Genomic DNA, 21586 nt, shown 5'->3' on the forward strand with positions numbered 1-21586 from the left:
TTGTTCTTCTCTGCTACTTTTGGACCTAGTATATGACTGCCACTATGCTGAAGCAAAGCCAGTCTTCAGAAACAGAGGGAGAGAAGAACGTGTCCTTCACATGCAGAACAGAGATGAGAGACCATGAAGTTCTAAGATGAGAGAGAGAGAAAAAATGTCAAAAAGAAATGAATCCCTGACAACTTCATACTTCTTGGTTCTACATCTTCAAGAAGTTCAAGAAAATTCTTATTCTGTTGTTCTGTGAATCATTTTAATGAACTACCCTATTTTGAATAAACTGCTTAGAAGTAGCTTGACCGAGATGCAAGGAGAAAGAGTTTCGAAAATGATAGAAAGTCTCAGATTTAATGTTCTTCACAAAGATGTAAATAGATGTTTTACCTGTGCAATAAAAATAAGCTAATTGCATGCACATGGAAAAGTAGTTAGTTGAAAAAAAGAAATGTAGTGAAAGTAAAATTTAAACTGCAGAAAATTGACTTAACACGTAAGAGTTTGGAAGTTTCCTAGAAAAGAAATTACAGGATTATAGAATGTGACCATTCTTAAGACTTTTGATCCTGTTTCAAAATTGCTATAAAGAACACTTGAACTAGTTTTGTCACAATTTATATGAGACAACATTCATTTTGCCTTACTCTAACATTGAGCATTCCTAGGGTTTTAAACTTTTGACAGTTATGAATCCCAATGTTTTATCTTTTCTCCAAACTGCAAGGGTTTTGTTTGTCTGGTAGTCCAGAAAATTTTCATGCCTGTGAATTATTTCACAAATTTTATTAATATATGAAAAAATACAGAAAACTTCACAAATTATACCTGCACAGTGTGATGTATAGTCACAGTGTCTACACCTATGGAGCCGGGACTAAGATCAAGAAGCAGAATATTACCAACACCCTAGGAATGCTCTCATTTGCCTGGCCAGTTATACCATCTCCCAAAGATAACCAACTCTCCTTCTAAACCCATAAATTAATTTTACCTATTTTTTAATCTTATATAATGAAGCATGAAATCAGTGTCTGGTTTTTTCCACTGAGTAGTATGTTTCTGAGATTCATGAATGTTTTCAAGTAGTGTAATTCACGCATCCTTACTGTTTCTCCTTTTATGAAATGTCACAATTTACTTATTCATTTTACTGTCACGAACATTGGATTCTTTCCATTTGTTGGCTATTATGGACGATGGTGCCTTCAAGTATCAATGATTGTGAATTTACTAAATTTTTTCTTTTCAGTCTCTTCCAATTTTTTTTAAAGGTTTAAAGTTTCATTAGAAAAATCATACACAAAATAAAAAATATATTTATCAAGAACAATAATGGCATTATTTCATTCAGCAAATTCATTTAAAACATGGGTTACAGTATAGAAAGAGAAATGACAACATAAAGTCTCACACAACTAACTGATCTGGAAAACCAGTTCCTTAAAAGGCAACTGTAGTTCCATTTTCCAAGCTCTCTTCTTAAGTTGAGGGTCTTCTGTAATTCGTTTTACATTGTTTTCTCCATAACAAGTTTAAAGATGCATGTCATTTCCTCATCACCAAGTACTTTATTCCCCAAAATGTTTAAACCAAGTGCCTGATAACCAGGTGTCTCTGTTGCCTCCAATTCTTTTATTTTTTTAAGGAATATGAAACTGTTTTGAAAGTCAATCCAAGATCAAGTCCATACCAAAGTTCTAGCACTTGGGTATTTGTCCTTGTTCGCTTTTTAGGAAGTATGATTAACAGTCATCAGTAGCTGCACAACTGAGATTATAATGAGTATTTTTTTTTCTCTTTGTAAAGTCTGCCTACTAGGTTCTACCTCTTCCCTGCCCACCCCTGTGAGCTCCACCTCCCCAATCAGATTTAGATTTGGGAGGAGGTGATTTTGTTCCAAGTGTCTCAATTTCTTCTGTGGTCAAATTATATGAGTTATTTAAGATTTTTCAAAAAGGAAGAAAAAAGAAGTCTCTTTTTATTGTTTCAACAAGAAAATATTAAAAGCCTAAGAGAAGTTTACCATCTGTCCCAACTCCATTCCATCAAGGCTGTCAAACAGCTTCCCACTTGCTGTGACAGCAGTGGCAGGATGCCCATTATCAACTACTGTCAGCACTAGTATGATACTCCAGATTGGGTCTTTTTCACTGCTTACTTTATTTCTAAAAAGCAAAAGCCTTTGTAATTAGTTGAAATCTATGAGAATAAATTCAGTCTCTGAAAGTGAAGGTATTTGTGTTGTTCCATTCTGTTCGGTTACATGCACATGACAAAAGACAGGATGACTCATTTATTCTGGACAAAACCAGACAGTGACAACTGCAACGGAGGTTGGCTAAAATATTCCTGCAGCTTGGAGAAACTAAAGCAAAGTGCTTTAGTTCCACCTCTTCCTTCTCCTCTGGGAGCTCCACCTCCCCGATCAGATTTAGATTTGGGAGGAGGTTATTTTGGTCTAAGTCTCTCAATTTCTTCTGTACATCCAGTCAAGTAAGAATTTGGGGCACTGAAGTAGGATGCATACGTTTCTGCATTGTAGTTGCTATTTGTAAGAGTTGGTCCAGCTGCAAGCCAGCCTGGTCGAATTGTACTATCTCTTCCAAATAAATGAAGGCGTCTTCTACCAAGACAAAAAAGTTCAATTAAATGAAAATTTTCTATGGGCTTTTCTATATTGCCAATTTCAGGTTCTTCTGTGCTAATCAAGTCAATGTCAACATTAGCATGAATGAAGTCCCGTCTGTGCTACGCTTAACAGTTCCTTTGATCCCCATAAGGCAGTGTTCCTTTGTTCTCTGGAAGACAGCCTTTGGATCTAAAGTCTTAGTCTTCCCAGGATTATTTTTATTGGTTTTAATCCAACAAATATCTTCACATCTGTAACACTACTTGCATAAACACACTCTTCCAAGGTCCAATCTCTCCCCAGAACCACACCAGAGAAAAATAAATGATCGAGGTGCTGCAATCTCATCAATTTCTAACTTCATGATATCACCCCAAGTCCAGCATTTTTCATTAGCAGTGACACCAGTCTCTCTGTAATATTCTTCTAAAGGGGGTTCAAGAAGAATCACATCAAATTTGGGTGTTAGTTCTCTGATGTCAAAGGCTTCTATATCTGCTTGTAAGTACATAGAAGGAGTGTTAGATTTATCTATTAACTCATCCTTCAGCCTGATGAGCTCCCTCAGTTTAGGGTATTCTTCAAATCTGTCAGCCAAACCTACATCTCTGATGAAATTTTGAGGTCTATGTCCAGTGTCTACAAAATGTTGGCAGTAATCATTATGGGGATTTAAACTCTGTGTTCCCTTAAGAAAAGTACTAGAATCTTTGTAAATCTCTTCGTCATATGGCAAATTCTCTTCCTCCTGTTGCATTTCTAATTCATCCTTATATTCTTCCATTTTGTCTTCATCTGTCTCTCCATCCTGATACTTAACGTTTTGCATTTGGAGCAGAGGTATCATAGGAAGCCCTGCAAGTTTCTCTTGTTTCAGCAATTTCTCTCTGCTCGTCTTTGCTATTTAAAACAGCACCTATACTGACAGCACTTTCAGCTCCCAACTGCTGCGCCAGAAGCTGTCGCGGTAACTTCTGCCGCTCCCGGATCTCCTGCAAGTGGCTGCCCATGTCCCAACCCTTGTTTTCCACTACCTCGAAAACTTGGCAATTAGTGGATGAATCCCTGCCCAATTTTTCCTCAGAGACTGTGGAACACAAAATTCTCCAGGAGTTTCAGGCGACGGGTACCCAGTATTTTTTCAATAGGTGTTTCCTCTTCCAATGTATTTATGCTTCACAAGTTTTTCTCCATTTGGGAATTACAAACTCATTCAGCTATATTTTTCTAGTTCTTCAAAATGATTTTATCTTAAATATTTAACTATTAAATACACTTTGAATTCGTTTATTGAGTGACATGTTATGAATACATCTATTTTTAATTCAAATAGTTAAATAATTGCACCATTACATGAAGTAATCCACCTTTGAAACTTCGATCTTTAGTGCAAATTTTGTGATCTCATAAATTATTAACAGATGCATGTGTTTACATGTGTTTTCTTTATTTCAACACTCATACTGATTTTAAACCAAAGAATTAATGTTTAATTAGAAGAAAGAAAGGACTTTTAATGTTGATTAATTCTAAATGTAATTATAGATAAAGAAAAAATACAGTCAACAGAAATCTCAATCATTTGAGAAATCTCAATCTCAAATCAAAAGACATGTAGAATTCATTTTGCATGCTGTTTTTCCTTTTGTCATATTGGCTATCAATGCCGAATATTACTCAAATCATTTTAATTTAAAATGTTCAAAATGTCCATCAAACTCATGGCAACTAATGTAAGTACAGCTTACTCATTTTGGTTATTAACGAAGTTGTATAATTAACATTTATGTGAGCAGTGCAAATTAGTATGTATATTTAAAATATGCTTTCTGGCTAGTAGATTTTTTATGTGATTGTTATACACTGATTCTACTCCTCATTTATATCCCAGATGAACTTCAAGGGAAAATCTTTCATCTTCATTTGGAATATTCTGTCAAATCTTTCATTTTGCTCCACGGTCAAGTGATGTTTCCAGTCTCCGATGGTACCTAGTGAGATAAGCACATGGACAGCACTTGGTGAGGAGATAGCACTATCAGGACAAAAGTTTCCTGCAACCCACTCTAATCTGTTCTCCAAGGCAAGCTAAAGGTCTATCTGTTAGTTCCCCATGGGGCTTGATACCTTACTTTTTTCTTATACAGGGATGAGCTAAGAAAAAATCTTAGGATGCAGTAACAGAAAATAGAGTTATCGTCCACTTCCTTATGTATTAGACTTCCACCAGCCACTGCATTAAATTATAGCCTTTCCTTAGAAGGAAAAAGTAAGCTAAAATACATGAAGAGATTAGAATATTTAAAAATATTTCAGTAAGTGCCAGGCACCACACTTGGCAAACTACATCTATCATGAATATAATTCTTAACCAACACTTCAAGATAAGTACTACTTCATTAAAAAAATTGGACCCAAGTGTTTTCAAGTAATGAAATCAAAGTCACAGAGGTTGGCCAGAGCTGCCATTGCTGCAGTTTTATATGACAAAAGTTTGAAACCATCATTATTAAGACAATTTTACAATGAAGATTAATAATTTGGCATTTTTAAGGTATCAGATTTTCTTATGTAAAGGTTATTGTTGGAATGTGGAATAGTAAGCAAGCTTTTATGGGCATGAAAAATGCTTTATATGTAATCTAATTGAGCAATGAGAAGTGAAAGCTGATAATACATGGGACAAAAGAAGAAACAATAACTTTTTAAAATATCAATATCTACATCAATTTCAATAAGATCTTTAGATAATTAAGATCAATCAATGCCCATCACATAATGCTAACTTATGAATATTTTAGGGAATAAAATAGGAATAAATTAGAGAAGTACCCATTAAGTTTTAGAATGATGTACATTAAAAGATTAAATTAAAAAAATTTTGAGGTTAACGAGTATCAGAAGTAAAATACTTTCTTTCTTAACAACTCCTGGCATGTTATAGGAGCACAATAAAAACGTATAACACGTTGTTGAATAATTGAATAGCAGATTAGGTTAATGAGGTATCAGTCTACTTTTGACAATGAAGGAAATCTAACACATGAGGAAATTACAATAGTTCAAACCCCATCTCTCAAAACAAAATACATGTTAACTTTACTTCTAGGATGTTCTAGGAAAAATAAAACAAAGACTTGCAGCTATTCTGGTCACATATATCCTTTGCCTCCAGATAAGACTTGGTAACACATTTTCAAGAGTAGGGTCACTTGTACTAGAAGGAAAGAACCTAATATTTATAAGTCAGAGTGGTTCCGTTTCCAGGGATACTTTTAGAGGCTATTTTCAGTTAGAATCTTTGGTCCTCTCTAGGGCCCAGATGGCAGTGCTCTGAAAGAAATGTTGGAAGCACTCCTTAATTAATCTAGGCGCCAAGGAGTCAAGAAAACGTTCAACATTTTGCTCCTCTTAACCACTGAGCATCACCTTTGCGCAGGAAATCTCCTTCATTTGTTCTTGTCCAGTTTTCAGATTTTAGAATATAATCGTAATTTGCTTGTGGATCAAGCTTCATATTCTGAAATGTAGCCTGGTTCACAACAGCATCCAAGTCCTCTTCACTCAGTTCTTTTTCAAGAAAACTGCTGATTTTAAGCACAGAACTTCTGAGATCCTGAAAAAATTGTGTGTATAAGAGTCTATTAAGCCTATAAGGAATACATGAGTTACAGACCAACATCTTTATCACATATTGGAAAACTGAAAGTGCTTGGGGTTATTCTAAGTCTAAAGTTTGACAAGAATATATCACTACCTTATTTGTTCTTTGAAAATGAGTGCTCTGGTTGTCAGCTCTGTTAGAGCATCCTACTGTTTGATTTTATAAGGAGAACTCAGCTCAGTTCATTCAAATAACCAGCACTATTAGGATAGCTAACAAGTTTAAAAAACTGTGCTAGATGCTGGAGAAGGTTAAGAGAATAATAACATGCTATCTGGGTTCATTAAGAATCCACAGTATCATGAGGAGTAGAGTCAAGCAAGTAATTAAATACCATGGGCACAAGAAAGAAAAGCCCAGGTCTGGATGGCTTCTTTGGTGACTTCTACAAAACATTTAAAGAATTAACACCAATACTCATCAAACTCTTCCAAAAAATTGAAAAAAAGGGAATACTTTCAAACTCATTAAATAAGGAGCATTATCCTGATACCAAAGCCAGAAAAACACTATGGGAAAAGAAAATTAAAGACCAATATCACGAAAGATAAAAATGCAAAAATCCTCAACAAATTACTAGCAAAATAAACCAACAACACATTAAGAGAATTATATACCATGATCAAGTGGGATTTACTCCTGTGATGCAAGCAAGGTTAAACATATGATAATCAATAACGTAATGCCACATTTACAGAAAAAAGATAAAGAAACGGCATGATTATCTCAACTGATGAAGAAAAAGCATTTGACAATATCCTTCACCTTTTCGTGACAAAACACTGAATGAAGGAACAATAGAAGGAAACTATCTCCACCTAAAAGGTCATATATGAATTACCTACTACTAATATTGTACTCAATGGTGACAGACTGGAAGATACTTTGCAAAGATCAAGAACAAGGCACTTTTTTTCAACATAGTACTGGAAGTCCAAGCCAGAGCAATTAGGTAAGAAAAAGAAATAACCGGCATCCAAACTGGCAAAGAAGTAAAATTATTTCTCTTCACAGACAATATGATTTTATACATAGAAGACCCTAAGATTCTGCAAAACAAACTGTTAGGACTAATATACAAATTTTAAAATGCTGCACAGTATAAAACCAACAGGCAAAAGTCAGTCGCTTTTCTATATAATAACAAAGAAAAATCCAAATGGAAATTTTTTTTAAATTCCATTTACAAGTTCAGCAAAAAGAAAAAAATACTTAGAATAAATTTAACAAAGAGGTGAAAGATTTGTGTACTCAGAACTGCAAGTCACTGAAAAAAAAATTAAGGAAGACACAAATAACTGGACCAACATCCAATGTTGATGAATTGGAAGACTTAATAATGTCAAGATATCAATACTACCCAAAGTGATTCACAGATTCAATGCAGTCCTTATCAATATCCCAGTGACATTTTGCACATAGAAAATTTCTTCTAAAATTTATGTGGAATCTCAAGGGACCCTGAAAGTCTAAAGCAATCGTGAAAACAGAGAGGAAAGTTGGAGGCATCAGACTCCTGAGTTCAAAACTTACCACAAAACCACATTTATCAAAACAGTGTGGTGCTGACATAAAGTCAGACAGATAGGTCAATGGAACAGAATGTACAGCCCAGAAAGAAACCCCTACATGTAAGATCAAATGAATTTTGAGAAGGGTACCAAGATCATTCAATGGAGAAAGGACAGCTTTTTCAATAAATAGTTTTGAGAAAACTGAATGTCTACATGCAAAAGGATAACTATGGTATGCTATTTATACCATTTACAAAAATTAACTCAGAATGAATTAGGCTTAAATATATTTCTCCAAGGATAATATATAAAAAATGTATAAGCACATAAAAAGATACTCAACATTATTAATCACTAAGGAAACATAAAACAAAAACCACAATGAGATACTTCACAAGGACTAGAATGGCTCTTATTTAAATAAATAAATAAATAAATAAAATAACAAGTGTTGATGAAGATGTGGAGTAATTAGAAATACCTCGTGTACTACTAGTAGGAATAAAATGGTGCAGTCAGTATGGAAAATAGTATGAATAGTATGGGGTTTCCTCAAAAAAATAAGTATATAATTACGATATCATCCAACAATTCCACTTGTGGGTATAAACCCACAAGAATTCAAAAGAGGGGGTCAGATAGTTGTCACACACGTTTGTGGCAGCATTATTCACAATTGCCAAAAGGTAGAAGCAATCCATGTGTCCACCAATGGATGAATGAATAACAAAATGTGGCATAGAGATACCACAATGGAATATTATTCACCCTTCAAAAGAAAGGAAAATCTGACATATTCTACAACCTGGATGAATCTTGATGACATTATGCTAACTAAAATAGGCAAGTCAAAAAAATTAAATACTAGTCTACTCACATGAGATACTGAGTTGTCATATTTGTAGTGACAGAAAATAAAATGGGGCTACGAGATGGGAGAAGGGGGACTGATTGTCTTGGAATACAGTAGCAGTTTTTCAAGATGAAAAAACTCTGGAGATGGATGATGGTGATGGTTGCAAAACGATGTGAAGACACTTAATACCACAGAACTGTACACTTAAAATGGTTAAAGAGCTAAATTTTATGTTATAGATATTTTGGCACAATAAAAATAAACACACTGGTGGGAAAAACTGGAAACAGAAACACCTTGTGCAATGGTAGCATATAGGAAAGTGAGATAAATTTATCTTGGAGAGATTTGAGCAATTTTCAGGAAGAAAAAACATTTCTTCCAATTGAAGATAGAAGGATAAGAAATGTCCCTAGAAAAGCGGGAGAATTCCTTTCTGAGTTTGAGAGTAAGTCCCAAACTAAAGAAACTTGAAAAGTCTTTTATATTCAACAAATATTGAACTTCAGCATGCTTGGTACTTGATAGACTCACAAAAATGTAACTAAAGGGCTTCCCTGGTGGCGCAGTGGTTGAGAATCTGCCTGCTAATGCAGGGGACACGGGTTCGAGCCCTGGTCTGGGAAGATCCCACATGCCGCGGAGCAGCTGGGCCCGTGAGCCACAACTACTGAGCCTGCGCGTCTGGAGCCTGTGCCCCGCAACGGGAGGGGCCGCGATAGTGAAAGGCCCGCGCACCGCGATGAAGAGCGGTCCCTGCACCGCGATGAAGAGTGGCCCCCACTTGCCGTAACTGGAGAAGGCCCTCGCACGAACCGAAGACCCAACACAGCCAAAAATAAATAAATAAATAAATAAATAAAGTAGCTATAAAATAAAAATGGTTTGAAAGTTAACCTTTAAAAAAAAAAAAAAAAAAAATGTAACTAAAAAGGTAGGTTGGAAACAGGATAAATGGCCTTGTAGGCTTGATGTGTACCTTAGTACTTATATTTTGGGTAAATGGTATTTCCTTTTAGTTAGTGGAAGAGGTTGAGTGTGATGGGGTAATTAAAATAACAGAATCTTAGTTATTGAATTATTTCTACAAATAATTTCTATATAAAATAACTAGCATACAATCAAGATACATGAAAAGCTAATACAATGTAAACCCAATCAAAAAATGGGCAGAAGACCTAAATAGACATTTCTCCAAAGAAGGCATACAGGTGGCCAACAGGTACATGAAAAAATGCTCAACATCACTAATTATTAGAGAAATGTAAATCAAAACTACAATGAGGTATCACCTTCCACCAGTCAGAATGGCCATCCTCAAAAAGTCTACAAATAATAAATGCTGGAGAGAGTGTGGAGGAAAGGGAACCCTCCTACACTGTTGGTGGGAATGTAAATTGGTGCAGCCACTATGGAAAATGCTATGGCAGTTCCTTAAAAACTAAAAATAGAGTTACCATATAATGCAGCAATCCCACACCTGGACATATATCCAGAAAAGACAAAAACTCCAGTTTGAAAAGATGCATGCACCCCAATGTTCATTACAACACTAATTACAATAGCCAAAACATGGAAGCAACATGAGTGTCCATCAACAGATGAATAGAAAAAGAAGATACAGAATATATATATACAGTGGAATATAACTTGGACATAAAAAAGAATGAAATATTGCCATTTGGAGCAACATGGATGGACCTAGAGATTATCATACTAAATGAAGTAAGCTACACAGAGAATGACAAATATTATATGATATCACTTATATGTGGAATCTAAAAAATAATACAAATGAACTTATTTACAAAACAGAAACAGACTCACAGACATAGAAAACAAACTTATAGTTATCAAAGGGGAAAGGGTGAGAGAAGGATAAATATATATACATATATATATGTAAAACTGAATCACTTTGCTATGTACATGAAACAAACACAATATTATAAATCAACTATACTTCAATTTTAAAAGATAATACAGCATAGCCAGAAACAAGCAGAAATGAAGATAACAGAAATTTAATGAAGTTATTACAGATACTTCAATTATCTGAAAGAATATTTAACTTACTATGCTTATGATATTCAAGGTATAAAAGACAAAAATTAAAATTTGACAGAAACATTGATACTAATAAAAAATAACATAGCCAATTTAAAAAAGATCCCAATTGATGAATATAAATGAAGACCTTGGTGAATAATTTTAATAGTAGACTAGACTCAGATGAATAGAGAGACAGCAAACTGGGAGCTAGGGACAAAAAAACACTTAACAAATGGTACATAATGTTCAGATTATACTACAAAGCTACAGTAATCAAGACAATGAAAGGTAAGTTAAAAGAGGTACTTGGTGATAGTATATTGATCATGGAACAGAGAAATATACAAGAGGGTTTCATAGTTTACTCTGTGGTTTCTATGTCCAAATTTTCAATAAATTCTATTGTTTACTAATACTTTTGTTATGAGCACGTTCTTGTGGAGGAACTGAAATATAAAAATAGAGAAGGTATAAGATTTGCATTTTGAGATGATAATTCTGGTTGAAAAATGAAGAATAAACAGAGATGTGCTGAGATTGAAGGTAGGCAAACCGATTAGGAAGGCTGCTATAAATGATGACCTGAACTAAGGAAGGGGCAATAGAGAATGAGATAAATTTGCATCTTCCACAAAGGAATCAGAAACAGAATTCACATGACTTGTTAATTGATTGATGAAATGAAGAAGCAAGAGTCAAGGAGGTGATAAGTATGAGGCTGGTTTCTGATTTGGGTCACTTGAGATACAGTGCATTTTATGGGAGAAGAAGCAGCTTCTTAAGTTCTATTTTAAACATGATTTGTTTGAAGTCAAATATTAGATATACAAGTGGGTATATAGAAGACAGGTGTAATATATATGTGCCTGGGCTGATTTGTATATATAGGATTCCATAATTTATTCCCAAACCCACTCCAATCTGGTTTAATGTACTTCATTCTATACGTCATGTAACTAGATTTAACGGACATTTTAAACTTTTGTTTTTACTTCATTTCTCAGCCCTTAAAGATTAAAAAGTTCATAAAAATCATTCTTGACGCACCCAAGTGGCTTCTGTCACCACACACTCTTCTTTTCTTGCTACGTTTCTGATTGTATCTTTTCTGTTACCTGGGTAGGCTTTCTCTCTGTACCCAAACTATTTGTCTTAATGTCTCTCAATTACAGACTCTAGTTCTTTTTTCTCTCTCTCTCCTCTTTCTCCCTTTCTTTCTTCCTCCTCTTTTTCTACCTTTCTCCCTTCCCACTCTCAATTTTATGCACAATCATAGTTTCAGTTATAGTCTATACAGTGATACAAAGATAACTAGGAGAGTGCAGTTCATTAACCAAGATAAGAAAGGCTCTCAAAGGAATAATTTTAAAAACAAAACACTCCTCCTACCTTCTTCATCTCCTCATACATCATGAACAAAATATTGAAGTCATGTCTGTGTTCATACCAGCCTCTGATGTGATCAAACCAAAGGCTTCCCATCACTGTGGAAAATTAATACATAAGAAGGTAAAGATGTTGCACTTACTGAAGAGCAAACTACAGTTTTTCTTTTCTGTTCTGGATCATCAAGACAAATCAAGCACCCACCACGGGACTAGATCTATGCTACCTTTTTAAAATGGTGTTTGGGCAAACAAGTACATGGTTTTCAAAGAAACCTGCCTTTGCAAGGTACTCTGTGTATGTGAGGAATAAGGAATTCAGAAAAAACAATCTCAAAGAATTCATTTTGAAGATTTCTTTAAAGTAAGCCCCTTCCTTTTCCTACTTCCTCCACCTGAAAACTTAAGTCTTTATTTACCCTCTTGTTGCCTATTTTAAGATCTGTGCAGAGCAAGTTTAGCTATTTATTTATATTGGGTTGGCCAAAAAGTTCATTCGGGTTTCTCCGTAAGATGTTAGAGAAAAACCCGAAAGAACTTTTTGGCCAACCCAATATTTAGCTAACCTGAATATAATTTTTGAAATGAGTGAGAGCCCTGATTGTACATTCCACAAGCCTCTAGCATCAATTAATCCTCCTCAGTGCTGGAATGAACATTTCACAGCTGCGATATAAGGCGTACCCAAGGGCCATGACAGAGCACAAAAACTTCACCCAACCTAACCATTAGCTATATTGAAACACCTGGATCTAACTTTGGATCTAGCCAGTTTGAATTGCTAGGCCATTTGTAGATCTCTTTTCATTTGGTCAAAATATATCTTTGCAACCTTGACAATCCCCAGAGTGGTCCTGCTGAGGATAGAAAAGCCTTTGGGTGACAGATTAAGTTGACAGACAATAGTCACCGCTTATGTGCAATTCCCCCTTCTATGATTACCCTTCTCCATCTCTCCAAACTTTGTTCCACAGGTTTGAGAATTGTTGACTAAACAGCAACATTGCCTCATAAACATGTTTCCTGAGAAATGAATTAATAGTTACCTTTTCCATCTAGAAACCTTTTCATGAAATGTTCTATGTTATCTGAAGGTTCAAATGTAACTAACCAATTTGAAAAATGAAAATATGAAGTCAAAACATCCTTGGGGTTTCTATAGATGTAAATAATCTGCAGGGGGAAGAGTGAAACAATTTTAACAATTCTTGGTTATCTTAACAGATTTCTTAACATCTACATAGTATTACATCATATGAATGCATAATAATTTATTTTATCTAGGAAAATCATAATGCTGTTTTAGGGAAAGACAACTAATTTCAATAAACGCATAAGAAAAAGGAAAACTGTTGTGGAATTATGAAGGTAACAGGGTCAGATATACTTATAGTGGACTTTAATTAAATCTTCAAAAAATTCTGTTGATTTACATTTATAACTACTTGATAACTTAGCAAAAATACCAAAAGCTTCTAAACTTATTTTACAAGACTAGAATAAAAGCAATACTAAAATAAAGATAGAGCAATCGCAAAAAATTAAAGTATATTTTTAAATAATTACAGATAAAAATTTCTGAGTAAAAGAAAACAAACCTCTTCTTGCAGTATGTTAAAACAAGTACTAAACTATAAACAAGTAGGATTTATTCCAGAAATAGAACATTAGTAAATTATTAATGAATTTCATTTCACTATAAATTGAAGGGAGGTTTGGGGAGGAGGGGAGACGTGGTACCTTCAGATTTGTCAAAAAAGCATTTTATGTGAGTAGACCTTTTCTGAACAGCAAAAAGAAAAAAAAAAAGTAAAACTCCAAGTAAACTAAGAACAGGAAAAGATTATTTCTCAGCATCATGTGCCTCAAAAATCAATTGCAAAACAAAGCAAAACAAAAAAACAAAACTAAGAAAAGATATTAAAAATGCTACAAAGACAAGAGAACAACATTCATCATCACCTCCATTATTCTGTTTTTTTCTGCAGATTTTAACTAAGGAAATAGAAATGCAAATATTGGAAAGTAAAGGAATATAAAATGTATTATTATTTTAAGAAGAAATATATTCCAGGGCTTCCCTGGTGGTGCAGTGGTTGAGAATCTGCCTGCCGATACAGGGGACACGGGTTCGAGCCCTGGTCTGGGAAGATCCCACATGCCGCGGAGCAACTGAGCTCGTGAGCCACAATTACTGAGCCTGCGCGCCTGGAGCCTGTGCTCCGCAACAAGAGAGGCCGCGACAGTGAGAGGCCCGCGCACTGCGATGAAGAGTGGCCCCCGCTTGCCACAACTAGAGAAAGCCCTCGCACAGAAACGAAGACCCAACACAGCCATAAATAAATAAATAAATAACAAAAGAAAAAAGGGCACCAGGAAATCTTTAAAAAAAAAAAAAAAAAGAAATATATTCCAGAGAATATAGGGAAAATTAATAAAACTAATAAGAGAAATTAAGGAAGCTAAATATAATAGTGTACCAAAATCAGTGCCATTTACTTTATAACTAAACAGAAAAAATAATTGTGAAAAAATTACCTGTTCATAATATCCATAAAATAGGAATAAAAAACTTCAACTTCAGAAAAAAAAAATGTGTAAAAACCATGCAGAGAAAAACATAGCACATGAGGTGGGTTTGAAAGTAGACCTGATAAATAGAGCATTAGAATAATGCAGGATGAAATGTTGGAGTACTGCACTGCTAATGATTGTCCTAGAATTAATCTATATAATTGATCAATTCTAATCAATATCTAAATATTATTGAGGGAATAAACATATTAAAAATAAAGTTGATGGCAATTTGCCTTATCAGTTATAATATGAAGAACTGTCACATATTAAACAGATCGTACCAATTTTGGTATGAAGAATGCAGGATCAGAGGGAGGAACTATGGAAACGTAGTATATCAAAGTGCAGACTTCAAATTAGTAGGAAAGACTAAATACTTAACAACTCATAGATGGTCAACTGGCCAACCCCCTAGCAAATATCATGCAATAGTCGTATTTCAAATCACATGTATTACCAGATATAATTTACAGTGAAATGTAAAAAAATAAATACATAAAGTTAATTAGAAAAAATCTGGAGTGTATTTGCATATATTTTTTTCTTTTGGTGGGGAAATGTTTTCTTGGCAAGACACAAGATCCAGAAGCTATGAAAGAAAGATTGATAGGTTGATTCTATAATATTAGAATCATTCAACAATTTGTTTTTAAAGGTTTTATTTATTTATTTATTTATTTATTTATGGCTGTGTTGGGTCTTCGTTTCTGTGCGAGGGCTTTCTCTAGTTGTGGCAAGCGGGGCCACTCTTCATCGCGGTGCGCGGGCCTCTCATTATCGCGGCCTCTCTTGTTGCGGAGAACAGGCTCCAGACGCGCAGGCTCAGTAATTGTGGCTCACGGGCCTAGTTGCTCCGTGGCATGTGGGATCTTCCCAGACCAGGGCTCGAACCCGTGTCCCCTGCATTGGCAGGCAGATTCTCAACCACTGCGCCACCAGGGAAGCCCCCCATTCAACAATTTGTAAAGGTAAATTGTTAATTAGGAAAATATTTCCCCCATATAAAGGCTTCTTCAAAACAGTAAATAAAAGACAAGCTAGAGAAAAATGGGCAAAGAATATAATAGATATTTCAAGATCTCGAAATATATAAAAAGATGCTCAAACTTATTAAAAACAAAAAGATTGCAGTTACTTAAGAATGAGATTGCTTTTACCTAGCACACAATCTCTGGTGAGTGTGTGAGGAAAAAATCATTCTTGCTATTTGAGGAGTGTGAATTGATACATTATAGAAGGCAAATAGATAATAAGTACCAACACAAAACTTTTGAACACTTTAACCTGAAAATTCTACCTTTAGGAAAGCATTTCATCAGAACAAAAAAGTGCAAAGATCTATGAGAATGTTTATTGCTATATGATATGTTCATTGGCTGCCACCTACCTGTGCATCAATACACATTCAATATTGTGTAGTCATACAGCAAAATCCTACTAAACCATTAAAAGATAGAACTATACATGCTGACATAAAATCATTTTTACTATATGTTACATAATTATACTGCAAACAATGATGTATGGTGACCCAATTTATATATATACTTATAATTTTGTATATATTTTTATTATGTAAAACAAGATTATAAAGACTATAGTAATCACATTTGAAAAGATGTGGATGAATGGAGCTGGAAAACAATATCTGAACAAAGTAATTTTGTCTGTGAAAAATGTCTATAAGCTATTTCTGTGACTTACTTTAGCTTTTTGCTTCTTGAGACCTTTCGGTGCTAAATAATATGGGATGTGGGAAGTGAAGAGACGAGGGGATGGTCTGCTGATATGGTCCACTTTGTGTGAACTGTGTTCCAGGAAGGGGACTCTATCACACGTGTTCACCATTTCACTTCTGTTACGATGTCCTTCAAAATAAATCAAGCTTAATATCTGCTGAGTCCAGATTGTACCTGTGAAAACAAATAATCTTGTTTTCAACTCTGAGTTAATTTTTAATTATAAATGTCAACAGCAAGGCTGTCCTTCTCAAAATTATTTGGAACTTTTATTTCTCTTAATCACTCTAAGGATGCCAATAATTTGCCCAATTTTTTGTTTGTCTGCATTTACATTAAAATTAATGAAGATAAAATCAAGGACTCAGTTCCTTTTTCACGCTGAAGCGCTGTGATGCTTCTGACTCCATGATAGCAGTGATTCAGATTAATCTTTCAGCTCCTCTCTTTCCTGTACTTCAAGTAAAGTCTGTTTCCACAATTTTCTCTGATTACCTTTGTTTCTCTTTCCTTAGTCTCCTTTCTTAGAGTGTTATCTTTTAGAAGACAAGTTAAGAACTCAAGTCCTCTTTTACTTTTTTTGTTTACTTATTGTGTAGCATAAGTCTTCCCACACAATATTGAATAACAGTAGTGATAGCAGGTATTCTTGTCTTGTTCCTGATTTTAAATGTAGTATTTATTTGTATCACTGTTGCACATGATATTGTGGAAATTTTGGTAAACTCTCTTTATCAAGTTCCCTTTTCTCCTTAGTTTGCTAATGGTTTTCATTATGAATGACTGCTGAATTTTTTGAATGCTTTATTGAGATGATAATTCAGGCTTTCTCTTATACTTCAGTAATGTGGGTGAACTACATTAATAATTTTTTAAACCAATCTTGACTCTTGAAATAAACCCACTTTTGTCATAGTGTATTTATGTTTTAACATTGCTAAATGTGTTTTGCTTATATTGGGTTTAGGATTTTTGCATTTTTGTCCATGAATATACCATCAATGTTCTAAAAGGATGTGAGATGCCAAAAGTCTCACAATGTCACTATGCAACCGATGTACCTACGTGATGGATTTGATGCAATTTATAGTGAATCCTGGGGAGACTCACTAATCTCCCCTCCAGGATGAGCAAGAATCCAGCAAGCTGCACTGGGGACTGGTGTGTTGTGTCCCAAACACTAGACTAGGATTAATGGGAAAGAAAAGACTCTTTTATGGACTGCAGTGCTTGACCTAAAACTAAGCAAACTGAGATACCACTAACATCTAATGCAGGAAAAAAAGAGCTCAATCAGATGTGCTCATAAGGTCTGAGAGTGGAAGAATTCAGGGGTAAAGCAATGTGTTACTAATTTGGGGAAAGTAAACGAGGTCATGAGTTTCAAAGTAGATTAAAAGGGAGGGACTGGAGCATTTTCATGAAAATCAGGAATACTTTTTTTATTGCCTTAGACTCCAGTATATCTTTGAACCACATTAAATACTCCATACAACATCGCTTCAGTGGCACCGGTCATCCTATGTTCTGAAAAGTGCAATATAAAAAATAAGGCTGGGTTTTTGTCTTTTTTTTTTTTTTTTTTGGAATGTAAGATTAAGAGCAATTCATTTTAGTTTAAAATCATTGCATTATTCTAGGGAAATAAAAAGCAATTAGAGTAATTGAAAAGAATACTAGGAATTAGTTCTGACTGAGATATGATGGTAACAAAAATCTTCCTAGGTTTTTAAATATATTTTCTTCCATTCTCAGACCAAGCCAACAGGTCAGCATTTACCAAGTATCTCCTCTTGGTTCAATATTTGGTCTCTTCATATATTCCAACAGAAATGACAATATATGCATTTCAAATGCATAGAGATTTGAGATTTATTTAGCTTTTTGTGATCCTAAACAGTTCTGTAAATGTAGATGGGTTACCCTCAATGTCTGGAAAAGGGCACATTTGTACACATGAATTACCAAACCATGGTGAAGACTAAAACAGGTGGCCACTCCTCAAACTTACCAGATTTTGGATATGTAATTATAAACACATCATCATCTCTAATTTCAAAATCATCTAAATGTTCTATAAGGTCAACATCAAGTAAAGAACGTTGAAAATAACAGCCTTTAAAGTTCAGTAAATACGGGTCTGTGTTGTCCATAATTATTCACCTACAAGTAAAAACAGATACAATTATTTCAAAGTTCTGAGTATTTCATAATAACGACTAACGCTTCCTGAGTGTTCAGTATGTGCAAAATGTCCCATGTGTATCAACTCATTTAGCATACAAACCACCTTCTCTACATTAAATCATTTACTCTTCACAGCAACCCAAAGTTGCTAAAGGTATTGTTATTACAACTACTTCAAGGATTAAGAAACTAAGATACTAAGAGGTTAAACATCTCTTCCTAAAACCCCATGAATGAGTTATAATCATGATTCCAAACATACAGATAAGAAAATTAAGGCACAAGAGGTTCGGCAAACTGTTCAAGGTGGCCCAGCTGCAGGAGTGATGCCAGACAATTTAGCCAGAGTCCATGCTTTTAATCACTTTATCATATTTTCTTAATACTTTATATTTTTATTCTTACATTTTTTCATTGTTCCAGAAATAGAAAATTCTTTAATTAATACAATTTTTATTTCTGTTTGTTTTTTTTTCTGGAGCATAAATAATCTGCTGTCTGTGAAAGAAGCTTCTGAGGCTTTGAGATCTGACACACTGTTTGAAATGAATTGTGGGAAATGTTTTGCATGAGAAATACTAATTGCATTTACTTTGGAAATGTAAATGTAGTTGCAAGATGTTTTATGGTGATCGTCATATTTTCCAAAAGGAGTTTTTTTATCCGAATTCTGAAATAAATCTAAAAATGAAAGCCCAAAATCAGAAGCAAACTGTCTAAGATACACCTGTTCAAAAATTGGACCAGGGACTTCCCTGGTGGCTCAGTGGTTAAGAATCCACCTGCCAATGCTGGGGACACGGGTTCAATCCCTGGTCGGGGAAGATCCTACATGTCACAAAGCAGCTAAGCCTGTGCGCCACAACTACTGAGCCCACGTGCCACAACTACTGAAGTCCACGCACCTAGAGCCCATGCTCCACAATAAGAGAAGCCACCACAATGAGGAGCCCACGCACCACAATGAAGAGTAGCCCCCGCTAGCCACAACTAGAGAAAGCCTCTGCACAATAACGAAGACCCAACGCAGCCAAAATAAATAAATAAATAAATAAATAAATAATTTTAAAAAAAGTTTAAAATTGGACCAGGCAAGCATTTCTTTATTAGCCATGCCTGAGAAATGTTGAATGTGAAATAGGTGAGGGATCCCAGAAGTTCTAATAACGTTAGATTTAGAACAAGCATATATTTTCATTATGCACTTTTTAAAATTTCTGTGAACAGCAAGAAAATGAATTTGTTAAAAAGCTGCATATATGGTTTTGTCTAAATTGCATGTCAAGAAACAATTAATCCCTTTACAAACAATCAAACTTGAAGTGAAAGCCAAGGATGACAGTGTGAGTCACTGTCACATACCTCCTGATGCCCCACAAAGCCACTCCAAACATGCCCTAAAAAACACCAATTTCATAAACTCAGAATGCTGAGAAGAGAGGAAAGAGTGCCAGGCAGCCCACAGAAACATTCTGAACATCACTCTTTTTTGCTATTTGTAAGCTTAATCTCTCTTGCACTGTCTCAGGAGAGAGAAAATTAGAGAGCTTTTTGTCACAGAAACAAGAGAAAGAGTGTAGATTCATATAGGATCTCAGTATTGGCAATCATATATTGTTTGTATCTCCTTGATGAATATAGAAGAAAGTGCTTGGATAAAGAGATAGGACATCTAATGTCTCCCTCTTATTCATTCACTGAAGTCTGAAAGAATAGAAGGAAAAACAGAAAATTGAGGAGAAAAAAATAAATACATTTGTATGCTGAAGAGAGGGTGAGACTTGAAAAGGCTCTGAATCTACCCTTTTTCTACTCACTGTTACAGATAAACTGAGGAAGCAAAATCCACTTCTGATATAACTTTAAGGATGATAGTGATCCACTTGTGGTTGAGAAAGAAATATTCCCTGCAGAGTTTGTCTTGGCCAATGAGTAGTGTTCTAGGGTGTAAACAGCTAGCTCAATTTGGATAAATAAATTGGGTAAGATTTAGTTGACATTAAGATTATCTGGTTACTCCAGAAAAAGCAAAGGAGTCAAATACTAGAGAAATTCAGGTACACAGTAGTCCTGTTTACTTAATTTTGGCATCTGTACAAAACACAAATCAATCTGTGTGATACACCACATCAACAGATTGAAGGATAAAAACCATATGATCATCTCAATAGATGCAGAAAAAGTTTCTGACAAAATTCAAAAACACCCATTTATGATTAAAAAAACTCTCCAGAAACTAGTTTACCTAGTTCTCCACATTGGGGGGAAATCAGATATCATGAACAGGCTTGGAGGTATGCTAATGGGGAAATGCTGTGTGGGCTATACATTTTATCACTTGTACTTAATTGTCACACAAGCATTGTACATGTGCTTTTAGCAATACACTTAAAACAAGCAGTGATACATGTCATGAATAGTTATACTCTGTGACAACTTCACTAGAGGATTTTCTTTTCATCCTGAACATTGGGGTCAAAAGTATGGTTAGAAGTAAAACAATAAATTTCCATTTTGACAGAAAGACAAACACTTGGTAACAGTGCAATTGAATTAGTTGGATGGTTCTTACAGGTCTGGTCCAGATTTTTATGTCAGCTGTCTTCCACTGCTATTGTCTTTTTCTCATCCTGGTGTGGGTGTCATTTGGGGTCAGCAGTCTTTTCTATAGACAGTCCAATGCAGAGGTCAATTCCCTTCAGTTCTGTTGTACATGTGCTAGTTAAGAGTACCTGATAAGAGTCCTTTTATTTAGTTTGGAGACAGTCCTTTAAATGATATCTTTTCCAGTATGCATATCCTCTTAGATGTAGGTCACAGGGCATCTGATCTTCAACCAAAGATAGATTACTGTGATCTGCTTTAGAAACAAGCTTAGAATATTCTTTTACTAATTCAATTAAACCTTATAATAATGTAACATAGCAACAAGGAGACATCTTGGACATAGATAATAAATGCAAAGCCTCAGTAAATACAAAACTTC

The 21586-nt window shown here is 34.8% G+C and overlaps 1 protein-coding gene and 1 pseudogene across 1 annotated transcript; both read right to left on the bottom strand.

Moving 5' to 3' along the window:
* Nucleotides 1–1295: 1295 nt before the first annotated feature.
* LOC103020365 (N6-adenosine-methyltransferase non-catalytic subunit-like) lies at nucleotides 1296–3815 on the bottom strand (annotated as a pseudogene).
* An 82-nt stretch (nucleotides 3816–3897) lies between these two features.
* On the bottom strand, nucleotides 3898–20522 carry LOC103020082 (amine sulfotransferase-like). The gene is made up of 7 exons (XM_007190742.2): nucleotides 20418–20522; nucleotides 18425–18576; nucleotides 16379–16587; nucleotides 13144–13270; nucleotides 12102–12196; nucleotides 6056–6242; nucleotides 3898–4617 (listed from the first exon to the last, which is right to left on the bottom strand). Exons 2-7 carry the CDS (start codon nucleotides 18564–18566, stop codon nucleotides 4496–4498), a joined length of 882 nt encoding a protein of 293 aa, XP_007190804.1. The 5' UTR covers nucleotides 18567–18576; nucleotides 20418–20522; the 3' UTR covers nucleotides 3898–4495.
* Nucleotides 20523–21586: the final 1064 nt, after the last annotated feature.

Source organism: Balaenoptera acutorostrata, chromosome 14 (assembly GCF_949987535.1).
Source record: "Balaenoptera acutorostrata chromosome 14, mBalAcu1.1, whole genome shotgun sequence".
Lineage (NCBI taxonomy): Eukaryota > Metazoa > Chordata > Mammalia > Artiodactyla > Balaenopteridae > Balaenoptera > Balaenoptera acutorostrata.